The sequence below is a fragment of the Myodes glareolus genome, chromosome 14 (genome assembly GCF_982192425.1).
Source record: "Myodes glareolus chromosome 14, mMyoGla1.1, whole genome shotgun sequence".
NCBI classification, from domain to species: domain Eukaryota; kingdom Metazoa; phylum Chordata; class Mammalia; order Rodentia; family Cricetidae; genus Myodes; species Myodes glareolus.
Genome location: NC_142039.1, coordinates 21,673,085 through 21,690,026, shown reverse-complemented (window position 1 = coordinate 21,690,026; position 16,942 = coordinate 21,673,085). Strand labels below are relative to the sequence as shown.

The window sequence follows — 16,942 nt, the reverse complement described above, 5'->3', positions numbered from 1 at the left end:
GGGCTCTCCTCCATCTTTCCACCTTCTTTTCTATCCTTCCAGGATGACATCACACCCTGTTGTAATTGGTTGGTGCTGCCAAAACTAAGTACTGCAGGCTGGGTGGATGTGAACAACAACAACAACATACTATTTTATAGTTCAGGAGGCTGGAAAATCCAAGATCAAGATTCAGTGTCTGGTGCAATCTCACTTTCTGGTTCTTTGATGTTTTTCTTATATCAGCCTTCACATGGTGGGAAGGACAAAAAGAGCTTGAACTTCTTTTGTAAGACACTCATCCTACTTGTGAGGGCTCCTCTCTCATGACCTAATTACTTACTAAAGTCCCCACTTTCTAAAATCACTTCACCAGGAGGGAGAATTCAATCTACCAGTTTTGGTGGGACACCTTCATTATTTTGGACCAGACTAAGTTTAATTTTTAACTCTCCAAAGAATGGTCTGATACAAGAAATGAAAATTCAGCCACCTCTCCCAGCACCTGCCACATTCAAAGGGCACATCCACACCCCTGTGCTTTGATTTGAATATGGAAAAATTTAAACACGTAGAGCAAATGAGAGAAATCGGGGGGGGGGGGGGACTGGAACCCAATTTAACTTCTCTCAAATCACAGTCAGAGAGCTCTGTTTATATGTTATCCAAGGTCTTTTTTCCTGCAAATTCAAAATGATCATTGCCCTAGTTCGTGAAATCTAATTGATGGCTTGTTCATTGTTAGCTTCCCTAAGACTACTAATGTGACCCACTGTTGACTTCCGTCTGTTCCAGGACCGTGAATGGTATGACATTTACGAGCACCATCAGGGAGAAAACTGTGGGCCGAGCTCTTTATTCACAGGCAAGAGCAAAAGGCAAGACGGCCGGATGGGTGAGGTAAGGGCTAAGAATCAGAGCTCGCCATCTTGCCTCCGTATCTGTTTTCCTCCTTCCCATTCCTCCCAGGGCACACCAGACTCCAGAGTGCCTCGGAGCCTAGAAAAACAGTCAACTCCTAGTGTGACAATAGAATATGGTGTCTCAATGTCTGTTTCCATAAAAACCTCTTTCCTATCAATGGAGTTTGGAAGTTTTGCATAGATTGTTTATATATATATATAGTTTATATATATTGTTTATATATATTTATACATATATATATATATATATATATATATATATATATATATATATATATGGATTTTGAAACAGGGTTTCTCTGTAGTTTTTGTTCCCTGTTCTGGAACTAGCTCTTGTAGACCAGGCTATTTATATATGTTTTTATATGACTTGTAAGTAAATGGATCTTCTTTAAATAAACACCTTACACCCCCAAAAGTGCAGAGATGTGAACTATAAAAATACTTTACTAGTGATCTTGTTAAAAATATAAACAGGGGCCTAGGGTTAAGAACACTGGTTGCTCTTCCAGAGAACCCAGGTTTGAGTCTCAGCACCCACATGACCACCCATAACCATTAAAAACTCCAGGTCTAAACAATGAAGACTCTAAGAGAGACATACATGGATCTAATCTACATGGGAAATAGAAAAAGACAAGATCTTTTGAGTAAATTGGGAGCATGGGAACCTTGGGAGAAGGTTGAAGGGGAGGGAAGATGTAGGGAGGGGAACAGAGAAAAATGTAGAGCTCAATAAAAAGATATTTAAAAATAAAAAAATCCCTCCAGGTCTAGGGGATCTAACTCTCCCTATGCGCTATACACAGGCACTGTACACTCATGGTATGCAGACTCACATACAGGTAAAACACTAACACATATAAAATAGAACATATCCAAAGGAAAGCCTTAGAACTAATTTTTAATGATTTATTCTGCTTTATTTTTATGGGCTATAGCATTTAAAGCACTAATCACAAAACAAATTCTGTTGTGTTTCTCTTTTGTATCTTAAATGTGACCCACCTTTGGGATCAGAGGAAATAGCATAGTTAGTAAAGTTCTTGCCTTATAAACACAAAAACCTGAGTTCGAACCCCTGGAACCTCTATGAAAAAGACAAAGGGATGACACACACTTGCAATCTCAGCACAAGGGAGGCAGAGGCAGGTGGACTCCTGTGGCTCGCTAGCCAGCCACCCTATCCCAGTTGCTAAGATCTAAGTCAATGAAAGACCTTACCTGGTGAGTGGATGGCTTTACTAAAGAACAATACCTGAAGGGCTGGAGGATGAATCGGAGGTTAGGAGCGCTTGCTGCTCGTCTAAAGACCCGAGTTTGATTCTCAGCATTCACATGGAGTGGCTCACAAATCCCTGATTCCCTGTAACTCCATCTCCAGGGGATATGATGCCCTCTTCTGGCTACAAAAGGCATCAGGCATCTGTATGCCCGAGTATGTATATGGATGTATATATGTGTATATATATATATATATATATGTATGTATGTATGTATGTATGTATGTATGTATATGTATATACACATCCCCACCAGACATACACATGCACATAACTTTTTAAAAAAAATCTTTAAGACATACACCTGAGAATGTACTTGGTGCACACAAACACATTTACCTTCTTACATACTTACATACAGGAAAAAATGTGTAAATTTATAAATAAAAGCAAGCAAACTTTTCAACCCAAAACTTCAAAGAACTCTTCCTTTACTCCTCATCCCACAAACCTCATCTTCTGCTAAATCCTGCCATGTTTCTTCCGCTTCGCCTCCTCTTCTCTATCACAAAACTTACCTGTAGTAGAAGTGCCCTTCATTTCATTCATGTAGTCCTTTTTCATTAGCAAAATACATTGGCTGTCAGCTCTGCACCCAGTTCTATGAGAGGCAGCATAAGGGCAAGCACTGGCAGTCACACGGCACACAGACAGGAAGCAGTGGCCACCCTGTGGCTATAGAGGGCGAGTGCTAATCAACCCAAGGAAATCTGACCACCTAGTGTGCCCTTCTGTGGAGAGATCCATAAAATGCTCAGGGGAGACTAATAGTTCAGCTGAGCCCAACCAGATTCACAGAATTCAGCCATGTGTAGGATAGAGAGAGAAAAAAAACTCAAGCAGAGGGGTTATCTCTGGTACTGCTGTGTGTCAATCATCTTTAAACCTTTCGCGAATCTTTGCCATCTTTCTTACGTTGTTTTCTTAAAGCCAGTTCTATGTGTGTAGCCCAGCTTGGCTTCAGACTCAAACTCCTCCTGTCTCAACCTTCTAAGCTCTGGGATCACAGTCGTGCACCACCATGGACCCAGCTTTCCTTCCACGCTCATTATCACTCAGATGCCATTCACTTGTTCACTCCACAGATAGCTTTGGAACAGCATCTTTTCTGGGCACTAGATAAATATCAGGAGACCTGGAACTTAACATCCGCTCCTTGTACAACATGACTTCTTTCCGTGTGTTCTGCCTAGAAAGCTTGTAGCAGGCATATTCAGCTTTTTCTTCCACTACTGAATATCCCATACTACCTCCCGGACCCCAAATTGGCTAATTATGCACAGTCTTACCGCTACTAGTTTAATATTTAATTTTCAAAGCCATCCATCCAGGTGTGGGGCCACGCATCTGTAATCCAAGAACTCCAAAGGCAGAGGCAGGTAGGTCTCTGTGAGTTCAAGACCATCCTGGTCTACATAGTGACATCCAAGTTAGGCAGGGCTACACAGTGAGACCTTGTATCCAAAAGAAATCATACACATACAGGAACACATACACACCATTCATTGCTAGTCTTGATGCTGGATTCAACCTCACTGGAAAATCTTGCTGCTTTCTCTTTAAAACTCTAAGCAAGCATGTCAAAAGAAGTCATACTAGACTTGAGAGTGATTTACATCCCAAGAAAACCCACAGAATCAACTGTGCTCAAAGGAGCTCACAGAGACTGAACCAACACCCAGGGAGCCTGTATGGACTGACCTAGGCCCTCTGCATATATGTTACAGTTGAGTAGCATGATCTTCTTGTGTGTTTCCAAATAGTGGGAGCAAGAGTGTTCTCTGATTCTTTTATTGACTTTCGGGACCCTATTCATCTTACTGGGTTGTTTTGTCCAGTCTTAATACATGGGGAGGTGTTTAGTCCTACTACAATTTGATATGCCATGTCTGATATCCATGAAAAGCCTGCCCTTTTCTGAATTCAAACAAAGGAGGGATGGAAGGGGGAGGCAAAGGGGTGATGGGAGGAGGGCCTTTGAGGCGAGAATGGAGGGGAAACTGCAATCATAATGTAAAATAAATAAATAATAATAGATAAAGTCAAAAGTTTTTACGTAGAAAACAAATCATGGCCTACATTGGAAACACATATTCAGCTTTATAAAATGCTTACATTTGTCCCTCTGTAGAAGTCCCAAAATGCAACCAACTCAGCGTAAATTTCAGAAAGAAATATAGAAAATAAGCACCCCTTTGGAGACACCGAAGCTGTGTTTTAGGATAGACTAGACAACTGGCTAATTTGCGGGGCATCCTGAGTAGGTTCCTTACCTTGATGAGCCTCACATATCATCTGAAAGTTGAGGGTGATAATTTCAGCTTACATAACCTCTGTATCAGAAACTGTACCCATCAGTGGGTCTTTGACCAATGACACTCAAATCAATGCGAAGGTAAAAAAAATAAATACATAGGCCATATGGGAAAAGTTAAAATTCTCGGTTTCATTAAATTTATCTCCAACTTGTCCTTTCCTCCGATGGACCACGCTCACAAACAGCTGAGCAGGTGTGATCAACTGGGATAAAGATGTGAACTCTGCCTAAGTTTTGTATCTTGTAACCCCTATCTGTGTATGGTCGCTTGTGTTGGGGTCTCCCACGTCTAGGAGCAAAAATCTCGATATGGAGAACTTTAACACCGAAGTAAACATTCCCCCTGGAGCAAAGGTGCAATTTGAACTTCATTACCAGGAAGTGAAGTGGAGGAAGCTGGGGTCCTATGAGCACAAGATTCATCTGCAGCCAGGAAGGCTGGCCAAACACTTGGAGGTGAGCCTGGGTTTATACAGTCAGCAATAGTGAGCATCATCTCTGCTTTATTTTTGTTGCCGCTACCATTGGCGGTGTTTTATGACCTTAGCTCTGAAAGGCAATGCAGTGTACTAAAAAGATTCGGGATTTGAGTCGACCACACCACTTCTCTACAGGTTCCAACACCAGCTTTCCTTATGTGTTCATCAGTGTGTTGGCTGTTGTAACAAATTATCAGTGTAACCTAAAACAACAGACATTTGTTCTCACAGTCATACAGGCATCGGAAGAGTGCATATGAATTGTCCTCAGACTGGGAGGATGAGTTAATTCATGTGAAATTTTAATTCTAAGCTGAGAGCACACTCTCAGCTTAGAATTAAATTTTTCTTGCTGCTGGTATCTGGCAGGTGCTGGCAGTCCTTGGCCTGTGGTCCTTCGACTTTAATATTTGCTCCTACTCTGATTATCTCAAGTCTCCCTCCGCCTTCCCCTTGCTGGATGAAGAGCCGAGTAGCAGAGGATGACATCCCCTCAAGATCTTTAACTTAGTCACATCCCGGAAGATTTGTCTCCAATTAAGTTCAAATTCAGATTATAGGGCTTGAATAATGCACCCTTCAGGGAACCACCACCCAATCACAAAGCTAACCTTCAGGGTGAAGGCATCATGAGCTTCTATTTCATCATCTGTAAAAGGTCTACCATTTGAGATTTGAGTCTTGCAGCCACTAGAATCATAAGCCAAATATATGACTTTGCCTATAAAGTAACCACTCTAAGAGTTTTAACATACCTAAAAGTGGAATAATATACTGTTTTTCATACTGTTCTATTACACACACACACACACACACACACACACGAAACACTCATGCACATAAAATTTAAAAAAAAAATTTAAATCTCTTAAATCTCTTAGTGCTAGCATCCTGGAGAGGGGCTCCTGGAAGGTTTCTAATGTGGTGATGAAACAGGCAACCAGCTCTTTGCAGAAGAGGGAAAATATATGACTTCCCTTTATATCAATTTCCTGTCTTGAGAACTGACTCACACCACAATTTCATCATTCATCCCTTCTGCGATGATACCCAGTTATCTTGCCAAAGACCCAATCTCTTGTTTGTGTGTGTAGGGGGTGTATGAGTGTGTTCATGTGTGCACTCTCCTGTGAGTGTGCACGCAGAGGTCAGAGGTTAGCTTCAGGGATCTTCTACTATTTTCCACTTTTTTTTTTTGAGGCATGATCTTTTCCTGAACCTGGAGCTCATTGCCTGAACCTGGAGGCTCATAGCAGCCTCCAGGCCCCTCCTGTCTCCATCTCCCGGTGCTGAGTTTATCAGTGCATGCTGACATACCCGTGGACATTGAGATTGGACATGAGTAATGGGGACTAGAATTTAGATTCTTTCGCTTGTCTGGGAACGCATTTAAACCCACTGAGCCACCTCCAGCCTGAGACCTACCCACTTCAGCTATTGTCATACCCGTGACCACGTTTCCAGCATGTGAACCGTTGGGAGGCCTTCTAAAGTCATGTCCTGATGGGCAGCGTTAATTGCCAACTTGACAGAATCTAGAATCACATGGGAGAAGGGTCTCTGGACATGCCTGCTGAGGGCTACCTTGACTATATTAACTGACTGGGAAGACATATCTTCATTGTGGGTGGGGATATTCCCTGAGCAGGGGATGCTGGATGATGTTAAATGGAACTGGATTAAAGTGCAGCAGTTTGCATTTGTCCCTCTCTGTCTCCTGATTGGATGTAATGGGATCTGCTTCACCATGCGCCTGCTGCCTTTGTTCCCCTACCATGGCGGTCTGGGCCTTGAACTGTGAGCAAACACAAACCCAGACTCCCTTAAGATGCTCTCATCAGTATTTTATCACAGCCACAGGAAAAGAAACTAAGTCATACATCCAAACCACAGTCAGGGAAAATAAATCCTGGAGGAACGAGACTATAGAAAGATATTGAGAGCTAGAAAGGAGGTAGCTGCTGCAGCGAGATAGATTGTATCCAGGAACTTTCCGGAATGGCTACAGAATCATGCGGCAGAAACTGGAAGATGAGAAAAGGCATTGGAGGGCTCAAGGGTAACTTTATTTCCTGCTTTAAAGGTCTCTAAAGACTTTTAATTCTGTCATTCCCTCCCCCCTTTTAGGTGAACGTGTGGATTGTTGAACCTCAAGGGATGAGATATCTTCACGTTCCTGACACTTTTGAAGGCCATTTCCAAGGTGTTCCAGTCATATCCAAAGGACAGCAGAAGGTACCCAATCATTGCATGCTGTCAGTTGAGTGGGCACTAAGTCCTGGCCTTTTTTCTCCTGTGCCCTGGGCAGGGAAACAAAAAAGAGTGACCTGAGCTGAGGTCAAAGACTAGAGATTCTTTCCTATTAAAGATAAACACAAAATAAATATAAAAAAATAAAGCAACACTTCCAGTTATGTAATTTCATTTTGACCATTTTGGAACCTCCTATTTCCCAAGTCATCTACTTGACCAGTAGTTAGATTCAACTTTCACATAGAGAATTTTCATAACCCCCCACCAAAAATATTTATTTTAATTATCCTTGCCTTGATGGTCAATAACACACAACTATGAAAAGGTCAGTGTCCTCTAAGAATACACAGACCCTTTCCAGAGCGGGGAGCCATTCCTTCCACAGTTTCGAAGAAGAGGGGCGGAATCTTTGAACCTCTTTTTTAAAGGCCTGGCAGGTGACAAACAGCACCGCAGTTTGCTGACTGTTACACTCTGCTCTAGCACTGACACTTCCTAAAGTATTAGGCCAGTGGATGCAGTCAGCATGCTGTTCTCCTGTGTGCGTGACAAGAGGCACCTGCCAAGCCCTCGGCTGTCAGGATCTGGGAGCAAAGATCAGCTTCTGAGGTCCCCATCCTTTGCAGGCACATGTTTCCTTCAAGCCCACGGTAGCACAACAAAGAAAATGCCCCAACTGCACGGAGACCGCAGTGGATGGAGAGCTGGTGGTGGTGTATGATGTCAACAGAGAAGAGAAGGCAGGGGAGCTGGAGGTGAGTGCTAGCTGGCTCCAGAACTATCCAACTGAGGCCACCGATTGCATTGCAGTTGAACAAACTCCTTGGCTTGTAAGTCACTTCTAGTTGTCTAGGAAAATGCTCAGGATAAAGAGAAGAGACTAGACTCATATTTTTCTGATGTGCATTCAAGAATTATACTTTATGCCATTAAAAAAAACAAAAGAATCTATAGAGATTGATTAGTTGGTAAAGTATTTGCCATGCAAGCATGAGACCCTGAGTTCAACCTCCAGAACCTACATTAAAAAGTCTAGGGATGGGGCTGGAGAGATGGCTCAGTTGTTAAGAGCACTGACTGCTCTTCCAGAGGTCCTGAGTTCAATTCCCAGCAACCACATGGTGGCTCACAACCATCTGTAATGGGGTCTGGTGCCCTCTTCTGGGCTGCAGACATACACACAGACAGAATATTGTATGCAAAATAATAATAAAAAAAAAGTCTGGGGATGGTGGCATGTTGTCCTAGTTTCATTTCTGTTACTCTGATAAAAATACCCTGCCTGACCCCCCCAAAAAAAAAAGTTAGGGCAGAAACGGGGTCTATCTCTATTCGGCTTACAAGGTATAGTTCTTCCTAACAGGGAAGTCACAGTGGCAAGAAGTTAGAACTGCTATTCACGTCACATCTATAGTTAAGAGCATAGATAAATGGATGTGCACATGCTCACTCGCTTGCTTGAGCTGAGCTAAACATCTCTACGCTTGTGAAATTCCGAATCCCCCTGACAAGGGACAAGTGATGCCCGTAGTGGAATTGATCATCCCGCAACAGTTAATTAAAACAGCTCCACATACACAGACATGGCCACAGGCCAACCAAATGGAGACAATTCCTTTGAGACTCTCTCCTTGGATCACTCAAAACTGCATCCATCTAATTTTTGCATCAACAGTAGACTGTGCTAAACATATCTCTCAGGGCCCAGGGTGGTTGCTGTTTCTTTGGAAACTTCCTTCCTAGCCATAACACTTAGCATGCTGTGCTGAGAACGCTTTGTTAGCTGTCTGCATCCTCACTGGTTGAGACCTATGAGGGCAGAGACTGCCTGATTCACCAATGCTTAGCACTGATTCACCAGTGCTTAGTGGAGTGCCTGGACAGAGGCTTGAGATAAGGACCAGTGAAGTGGAACGGGACAGAGTGAAGCAGAGTGGGCTGGGAAAGCAGCCCCGAGAAGGGCTTAGACCCCCAGAGCAGAGGAGCAAGAGACATCAGAAGGGAAGGATGGCTACAAGCCAAGTTCCTACCTCTGCTCTTATTTTCGTCTTCGGGAACACCTTCTTCCTTCCCTAGCCCAGCCCGCCTCTCCTTTGTAGTCTCCAGCCTCCACTCCCTCCCATCCAAACACTGGCCATCATCTGACCCATACATATGCTTTGTTTTTCAGGTCTTTAATGGATACTTTGTGCACTTCTTCGCTCCTGAGAACCTGGACCCAATTCCCAAAAACATCCTGTTTGTGATTGATGTTAGTGGTTCCATGTGGGGAATAAAGATGAAACAGGTAAGAACTCTTTGCTTACGGTGGTAGGTGAGAGGCTCACCTTCTGTGATTCTCTTTAAATAATGCAGTAATTGGATGTTCCCTCTGACTCCCTCCTTTGGGCTAAAACTCAGAAACTGTACTCACTGATACTCACAGACTGAGAGTGCCAGTCCTCCTCAATTTTGTGAGGTGATTGCATGTCCCCTGGGCTTATACCAAAATCAATGCTTCTTTGTTAAAAACAAAAGCAAAAGAAACTTTTCACCTCCATGTTTCCTACTTCCTTTTCCCTTTACTGCTGTTTTTTTAATTCACCATTTGAAAAGTCCCATCTTGATCGAATGTCTTCTCACTCTAGCCATGTCTCAGTATGGCGTTTGGCTTTAGTATATTGCCATTAGTCACAAGTAACTTTTAAAATCCACACATGCCTAGTGTGTGTGTGTGTGTGTGTGTGTGTGTGTGTGTGTGCGCGCGCGCGCGAGTGAGTGTTATAGCATTTGAGTGTCTGTGTCTATGTAGGGCACATGAAGACCAGAGATGAACTCTTGCTGTCTCTCTCCATCACTTTACCTTTGGAAAGAGAGTCTCTTCTCACAGTAGGCTAGACTGGCCAGCCAGCAAGTCCCTGCCTGAAGCTCTGCCTATCTCTGCTCCCTCAGTGCTGAAGTTATGTGTGCATACTACCAAATCTGGTTTTCGCATGGGTGTTAGTGATCCAAACCCAAGTCTTCATACTATCACAGCAAGCTCTTTATCCACAGAGCCATCTCCCCAGACTTTAGTCTATCATTTTTATTTAATTATCATTCCTTGGGGTAATGATCCTGTCTCGTGTCTTCTGGTTCCGAGATCAGCATAAGCTTATTATCCATGATAAAAAAGAAAAAAGGAAAAAAGGATAGAAGCAAATCTAAACAACAAACGATGTTTTTGTTTATTTGTTTTGTGTTTTGGGGTGGGGGGTGGATTTTGAGACAGGGTTTCCCTGTGTATCCCTGACTGTCCTGGAACTTGCTATGTAGACCAGGTTGGCCTCAAACTCAGAGATCCATCTGCTTCAGCCTCCTGAGTGCTGGGATTAAAGGTGTGTGCCACCACTGCCCAGAAGTAATTTTTTAATTTGCCCATTAAGTCAAATAATTTGAACAATCAACTAACTATTCCTTCATTGGAAGCCATTTTGACCACCTTAAGCAATTACTACCTTAAGTAATTACTACTCGGTAACAACCCAAAAGAAGCTGGTGTCTTGGATGGTCCCTGCCCACTTGAGCTTATACTGCAGACCCTCCAGGAATGTGCTGGTGCTAGCTGGCACGGTTCTTCTTTGCTGTGGGAGGCTGTCCTGCGTATTTCATAATAGTGAGCACCTTTGGCCTCTGCCTGCTTGATCTCAATAGTACAATGTCCATGCCCGTTGTGACAGTTAAAAATTACACCAGGGTTGAAGGGGTAGGATAATTGCTAACATCTCTGCCACATACCCATGATGAGCTGAGTTTGATTCCCAACATCCACGTGAAAAAAACAAGCCTGGTGGCATGTGTTTATCATCCCGGCACTGGAGAGGCAGAAACAGACAGGTTCTTGAGTCTCTCAGGCCAATCACCTCAGCACAATCAGCAAAAGGGAGGCCAATGAAAGACCCTGTCTCAAAAACCACGGTAGATGGCACCTGAGGAATGACAACCAAGGTTCACTTCTGGCTTCCACATGCACACATACACATATCCATGAATAAATACACACACACACACACACACACACACACACACACACACACACAGTGACTTCATATGTTGTCCTCTATTTCTTGAAAAACAGTTGCCTTCAGTTAAACATCATTATTCTAAAGCAAATGCTTGCTAACTGTCTTTTGTTCCTTCCGCTCTCCCTTCACTCAACAACTACCTGTGCAGTACCTGCTCTGTGTCAGGCAGTCCAAGGGAATACCTAAATTCGTGTTGCTTGTCTTAAAGTCGAGCTAATCAAACCGCGGTATTTAAGAAGACAGGCGATTGGGGTATCCAAAGCCCAATAGTACCTGTGACTGATGGCCACAGTGACTGGCAAAAGGTTTCTTTGTTTCTTTAATAAGTTGAGCTTGGGTCACTACTTGAAGGGTGAGCGAAACCCGTGAGGGAACTCCTGAGGTTTCCTTCATCTTGAAGCGAATGTGATGAGGCTTCTCTCGGTCCTCTTTTAACTAGACTGTAGAGGCGATGAAGACCATATTGGATGACCTAAGAGCCGAAGACCAATTCTCTGTGGTTGACTTCAACCATAATGTTCGAACCTGGAGAAATAATTTAGTCTCAGCAACTAAAACACAAATTGCAGATGCCAAGAGATACATTGAGAAAATTCAGCCTGGTGGAGGTAAGTGAGTTTGGTCTAAAGTCTACAGGGAAACTTCCAGAAGCTTCCAGTCTAGATTCACTTGAGAATCATAGTCCCTGCTGAGTGCTTACAATCTGAACACTTAGAAGACTGACAGAGAAGAATTGTAATTTCAATGTCCCCCTGGGTACCAGTTAGTTCAAGGTCAGTCTTCACCTTGGACTACACAGTAAAACCTTGCCTCCAACAATAACAACCAAAACTTGTTATTCTCCATCAAACTGGTATTTGCCCAGTCTGCACTAAATAACACATTTATTGATTTAAAAAAACACTACTTATGGAGAAGGAATAGCATAAAATATAGCTCAGACATGCCTTTAAACGTACATCATTTTACCAAAAAAAAATATTTAGCAAGTAATTCTTGGCTTCTTTGCTAAGTAGGAAGTCATTCTAGACTTCTTTATTAACTATGCAATGTAATGTATGTATGTATGTGTGTATATGTGTAAAATGTAAGTACCTTCCAGAGCATCTGGGCAAAGTCATTTAGATTCTTAAGTTTGTTGCTTTACAAGATGACAGACCAGTGCCTTAAGGGGCTTATTCACCTCTAAAGGAATAGTTTTAATAAATAATTTACTGCATTGCGAGATCTTGATGGGTATAGAGAAATTTGTCAAGTAGAAAGCAATCAAATGAATTAAATCTCGAGCAAATTATGCATAAGCAGTTCATAGAAAGATGAACCTGAATCCGAGTTGCAGTGTGTGTGTGTGTGTTTGATGAACATTATGTTACTTTAATAGGCACAAATATCAACGAGGCACTCCTGCGAGCAATTTTCATTTTGAATGAAGCCAGTAACTTGGGATTGTTGAACCCCGACTCAGTCTCTCTGATTGTTTTGGTTTCCGATGGAGATCCAACAGTGGGCAAGTATTGCTTCAACTTTCTATTGACAAATGTTTTCACTGTTGCTTCTTAAGAATATTATTTGCTTAATGTGCAAACTGTGATGGTGCATATATATATACACATTTCAAAAACATTTTAAACTCTGGCTTCTGCAAGAAAGTCTCCCAGAAGCATCCCGGAGCAATCTTTTTAAAACTTTACATGAGAATATTTGCCCTTGCATAATGAGAGCTAATGAATGATAAAAGGCATCAAAATAAAATGAAATTCAAAGGAAATAACTATACAAAAATGTGCAAAAACAAAGAAGGACACCATCACAGCAGTGTTACCAACCAGAAAGGGGGTGTCTAGGGGTGACTTTGCACAGCGATTCCTGACAGAAAGTCCTCAGGGCTGTAAAGCCACCCACACACGGTCAGGTGATAATCCACCCCTCGGCATTGCTCCTGAATGCCTGTGTGTCTCCCCCACAGAACAGGGTCAGAAAGCTAAGGTTGAGCTCCAGTCTGTATTGCGAGAACTGCTAGTGCATGCTGGGAAATGCATTTATTCCGTCAACATTAGGTCTGGAAAGGTGGTAGATGGGAGTGGTGAATGGCCCGTATTTATCTCAGTCCCCACAGGAATGTGGTCTCTATTATTCTCCACATCTCTTCTGACTGTCATGGGAGAAATGACTGCTGTCTTGGACAACCTTTAAATAAATCATTTTTCTTATCTACAAAATGGTTTCAACATCTCCCCTGTTTCTATTACCGGCCGTTGTTTCTATGTTTGTCTTTATATTGACAAGTATTGGGAATAATGAATGCTAGATGGCACAGCAAGAATGAGTTGTTATGTGCACGGGGTCGGTGTCTGGCCAGTGCTGTGCAGCTGGAGAAAACAACAGTACAGGAGGCAGCCATCACAATGGCAGCCAGAATCTCAGGAGGAGGAAGAGCGATCGTTTCTTCAATACCGAGACCAACCTGAGCAGTTATTGTGTGTTTCTGGTACAGTCGCTATTTTCTCCATTCACATCTTGCAGCTTTTTAGATGTAAGTTTTGAATAAAATCGTAAAGAATAAAAGGAAATACATATTTTTTTTTAAATTATGCCTGCTTCTTACTCTTGTCTCCTAGTCACTCACTTTCTGTGCTGGAGTTAGTCTCTAGCTACAAGTTTCCTGAGACATTAACGCATTCCTGTTTTGCTTTATGCACAAATTTGAATATGTGTGTGCACATACATATAGTGTGTACATGCATAACATATAAGGATACCCTATATGTGCCCATTTACTTTGATTCTTGTCTTTTTAAAAAAAAAACTTCTGAGGAGTGCTTGCTTTGGCAGAGGACCTAGGTTTGATTCCCAGCATCCAAATGGTGTCTCACGGTCATCTCTAATTCCAGTTTTAAGTGACCCAGTGCCCTCTTCTGACCTCCATGTCCACCAAGCACACATACAGTATACATACATGCATGCAGGCAAACCATTAATACACATAAATAAGTCAATGGGTTTTTTTGTTTAAATACATTTGATGGAACTGGGGAAATGACTTGGGGGTGTGAGTACTTAGCATACAACCATAAAGACCTGAATTTGAATCTCCAGAGCCCATGCTCTTACACCCACTGCACAGGACTCTTCATCCCTGTAATGTCAGTGTTGTGGAGACAGGGACTGGAGGTGCTCAGGAGCTTGCTGGACAGCCTGCCTAGCCAATGCAGCAAGTGTCCAGTTCAACGGGACACCCAGTCTCAAGGCAATAAGATGGAGGATGATACAGAAGTCAACCCGGTGCCATCCTCTAGCTTCCAGAGGCATGTCTGAGGCGTGAACACCTGCACACGCACAAATACACCTCTCACTCTCTCACACTCACAAAGACACAGTGTCTTTGAACATGAAAGTAGGAGGAGAAAGAGGCAGCAAAAGTGGGAAGGGTGACAAAAATAGATACCGGGGTGAATGCGCTTGAAATACATTATGTGTACGTACAAAACGCCATGATAAAACCCACTTTACACAGAATCAATATATGCCAATAAAACTTTTGAATGCTTTTGAGATTATTCACTGTGCGCACATAGAGTGTCTGCATAGGCTTTTCAGTTGCACCATAATCTACCCAGGTTCCCTTGTGGGTGACTTGTTCTGAGCCGTGTCTAATGTCACTATGCTCAAATAATGTGGGTAGGCACTATTGCCCCCACATCAATGCTTAACAAAAGAGTGAATCTATTGAAAAAAATTCTAAATTTTGTCTTATTGGGTCAAAGGGCAAATATAGTTTTAGCCTTGAGAAAATTTGCTGATTAGGCCCTTCTGACTGGTCCCTCTTGCTTTTTGGTCATGGCCAACTTCAGGTGAACTAAAATTATCCAAAATTCAGAAGAACGTGAAGCAGAACATCCAAGATAACATCTCCTTGTTCAGTTTGGGGATAGGATTTGATGTCGACTATGATTTTTTGAAGAGACTGTCCAACGAAAACCATGGCATCGCTCAACGCATCTACGGGAACCGTGACACATCCTCCCAGCTCAAGGTAACATCGCTTTTCTCCCTTCCTGAAGACCATCCCGTGGCCCGAAACAGATTCCCGCAAAGACAGCTGAGCTTGGCTCAGATTTGTTGAAGCCATATTTGCTCTTACAATCCCAGCGATGATTTGTTGCCTTCTCACACGTTTCCCTCACTGCTTTCTGACAGTGACGTGTGCAACAGGGAGACCAGGGCCAAACCAAACACTTGTCTGCTGTTTGAAACGAAAGAGCCTTCTCAAGCCTCGCTCTTCTGCCAGCCTCCTGGTCCCACGTGCAATTGCCCATCCCACTATGGTGGTTGCCTACTTTCTCGTGGAATTGCTTGACATTTTGCATATAATTTTTAAAATGTAAACCACTAACTATGCCCATTAAGCTTCCTCAAGCAAGAGAGACGTATTAGGTGGCATGATGACAAGTGCCTTGAATTCCAACATTCAGGAAGTAGAAGCAAGTGGATCTCTGTGAGTTCAAGGCCAGCCTGTGTACATAGCAAGTTCCAGGCACACACACACTAGTATGTATTGTATTGGACTTTTAAATAAAATCACTTTATTCTAATTAACACACAAAACCTTCCCACTGTTAGTTTAAGGGAGCCACTCAACACTTTCCCAGTCCTAAACCCTACACCTGTCCGTGAACTCTCTTCAGTTAGAATGGCCGTTCTGAAGCCAGGGAGCTTCACTTAGGGTTTTACGCTTTCAGTATCAATTACCTTTTTATTTACTTATCGATCACGATTACAGAAAGGGAAAGAGATGATGCCTGACTCGAGACTAGAAAATAGCTTTATACCCTCTTTCATGACTCCTGCATTTATTAAATGTACAACCAAATGATGCCAACACCAGTCACAAAATTTGAAGTTTTTGATACCTAGAAGATATAATTCTCAGTCAGGTTATTTTTAATCCAGATACATTTTATTATGAATGCCCACATTTTCATTTCTGCTCATAACAAAAAGTGGAGCATTTTTGACTCTGAAATAGTAGGGAATTTCCTAACATCACATTTTTGTTTTATGACCCATAGTTCATGACCACAGGCATGTCCATCATCCCAACGATCCATGCAAATAAATGGAGAGTTATCTGCTACGTATATGAAAAGCCTCAGGAAAAAAAAATACTTTAGGTCTACAGAGTGGTATGAAAATAACTATTTACAGATTTCTTTTTCTTTCCTGTGTCTTCTAGAAATTTTACAACCAGGTCTCTACGCCGCTGCTCAGGAACATTCAGTTCAACTACCCCCAGGCATCAGTAACAGATGTCACTCAGAACAGTTTCCACAACTACTTCAGAGGCTCTGAGATAGTGGTGGCGGGAAAATTTGATCCGAGTAAACTGTCTGAAGTTCAGAGCATCATCACTGCGACTTCGGTACTTCTGCATCCCTGCTTATTCTGAAGATCCTCACTTGTCTCCTACTACACTCGCTCTCTGTGTTAACACGCTAATCCTAGCTGGTCCCCTCGTGCACTCCGCTTCTGTATTAACAAGCTGACATTCTGCATGCCCAGGCTCTTGGGAAGCCATCCCCAGGAACTGAAAGGGGAGGAACGGCACATCTCTGCCATCGTTTCAACCGTTCTATAAAACCTCACTGTTTCTCCCCAACCCAGCCCC

The 16,942-nt window shown here is 42.6% G+C and overlaps 1 protein-coding gene across 2 annotated transcripts in view; it reads left to right on the top strand.

The window, feature by feature from the left end:
* The window catches only part of Itih2 (inter-alpha-trypsin inhibitor heavy chain 2), a 41,118-nt gene that overhangs the window by 7,648 nt on the left and 16,528 nt on the right, over window positions 1-16,942 (top strand). For both annotated transcript variants that reach the window (XM_085699141.2, XM_048460847.3), the window contains exons 5-13: window positions 775-879; window positions 4,796-4,958; window positions 7,109-7,216; window positions 7,861-7,989; window positions 9,405-9,521; window positions 11,717-11,885; window positions 12,659-12,784; window positions 15,129-15,310; window positions 16,511-16,696. In XM_085699141.2, the coding sequence (XP_085555267.1) occupies window positions 775-879; window positions 4,796-4,958; window positions 7,109-7,216; window positions 7,861-7,989; window positions 9,405-9,521; window positions 11,717-11,885; window positions 12,659-12,784; window positions 15,129-15,310; window positions 16,511-16,696 (1,285 nt within the window). The remainder of the gene's footprint in view (window positions 1-774; window positions 880-4,795; window positions 4,959-7,108; window positions 7,217-7,860; window positions 7,990-9,404; window positions 9,522-11,716; window positions 11,886-12,658; window positions 12,785-15,128; window positions 15,311-16,510; window positions 16,697-16,942) is intronic.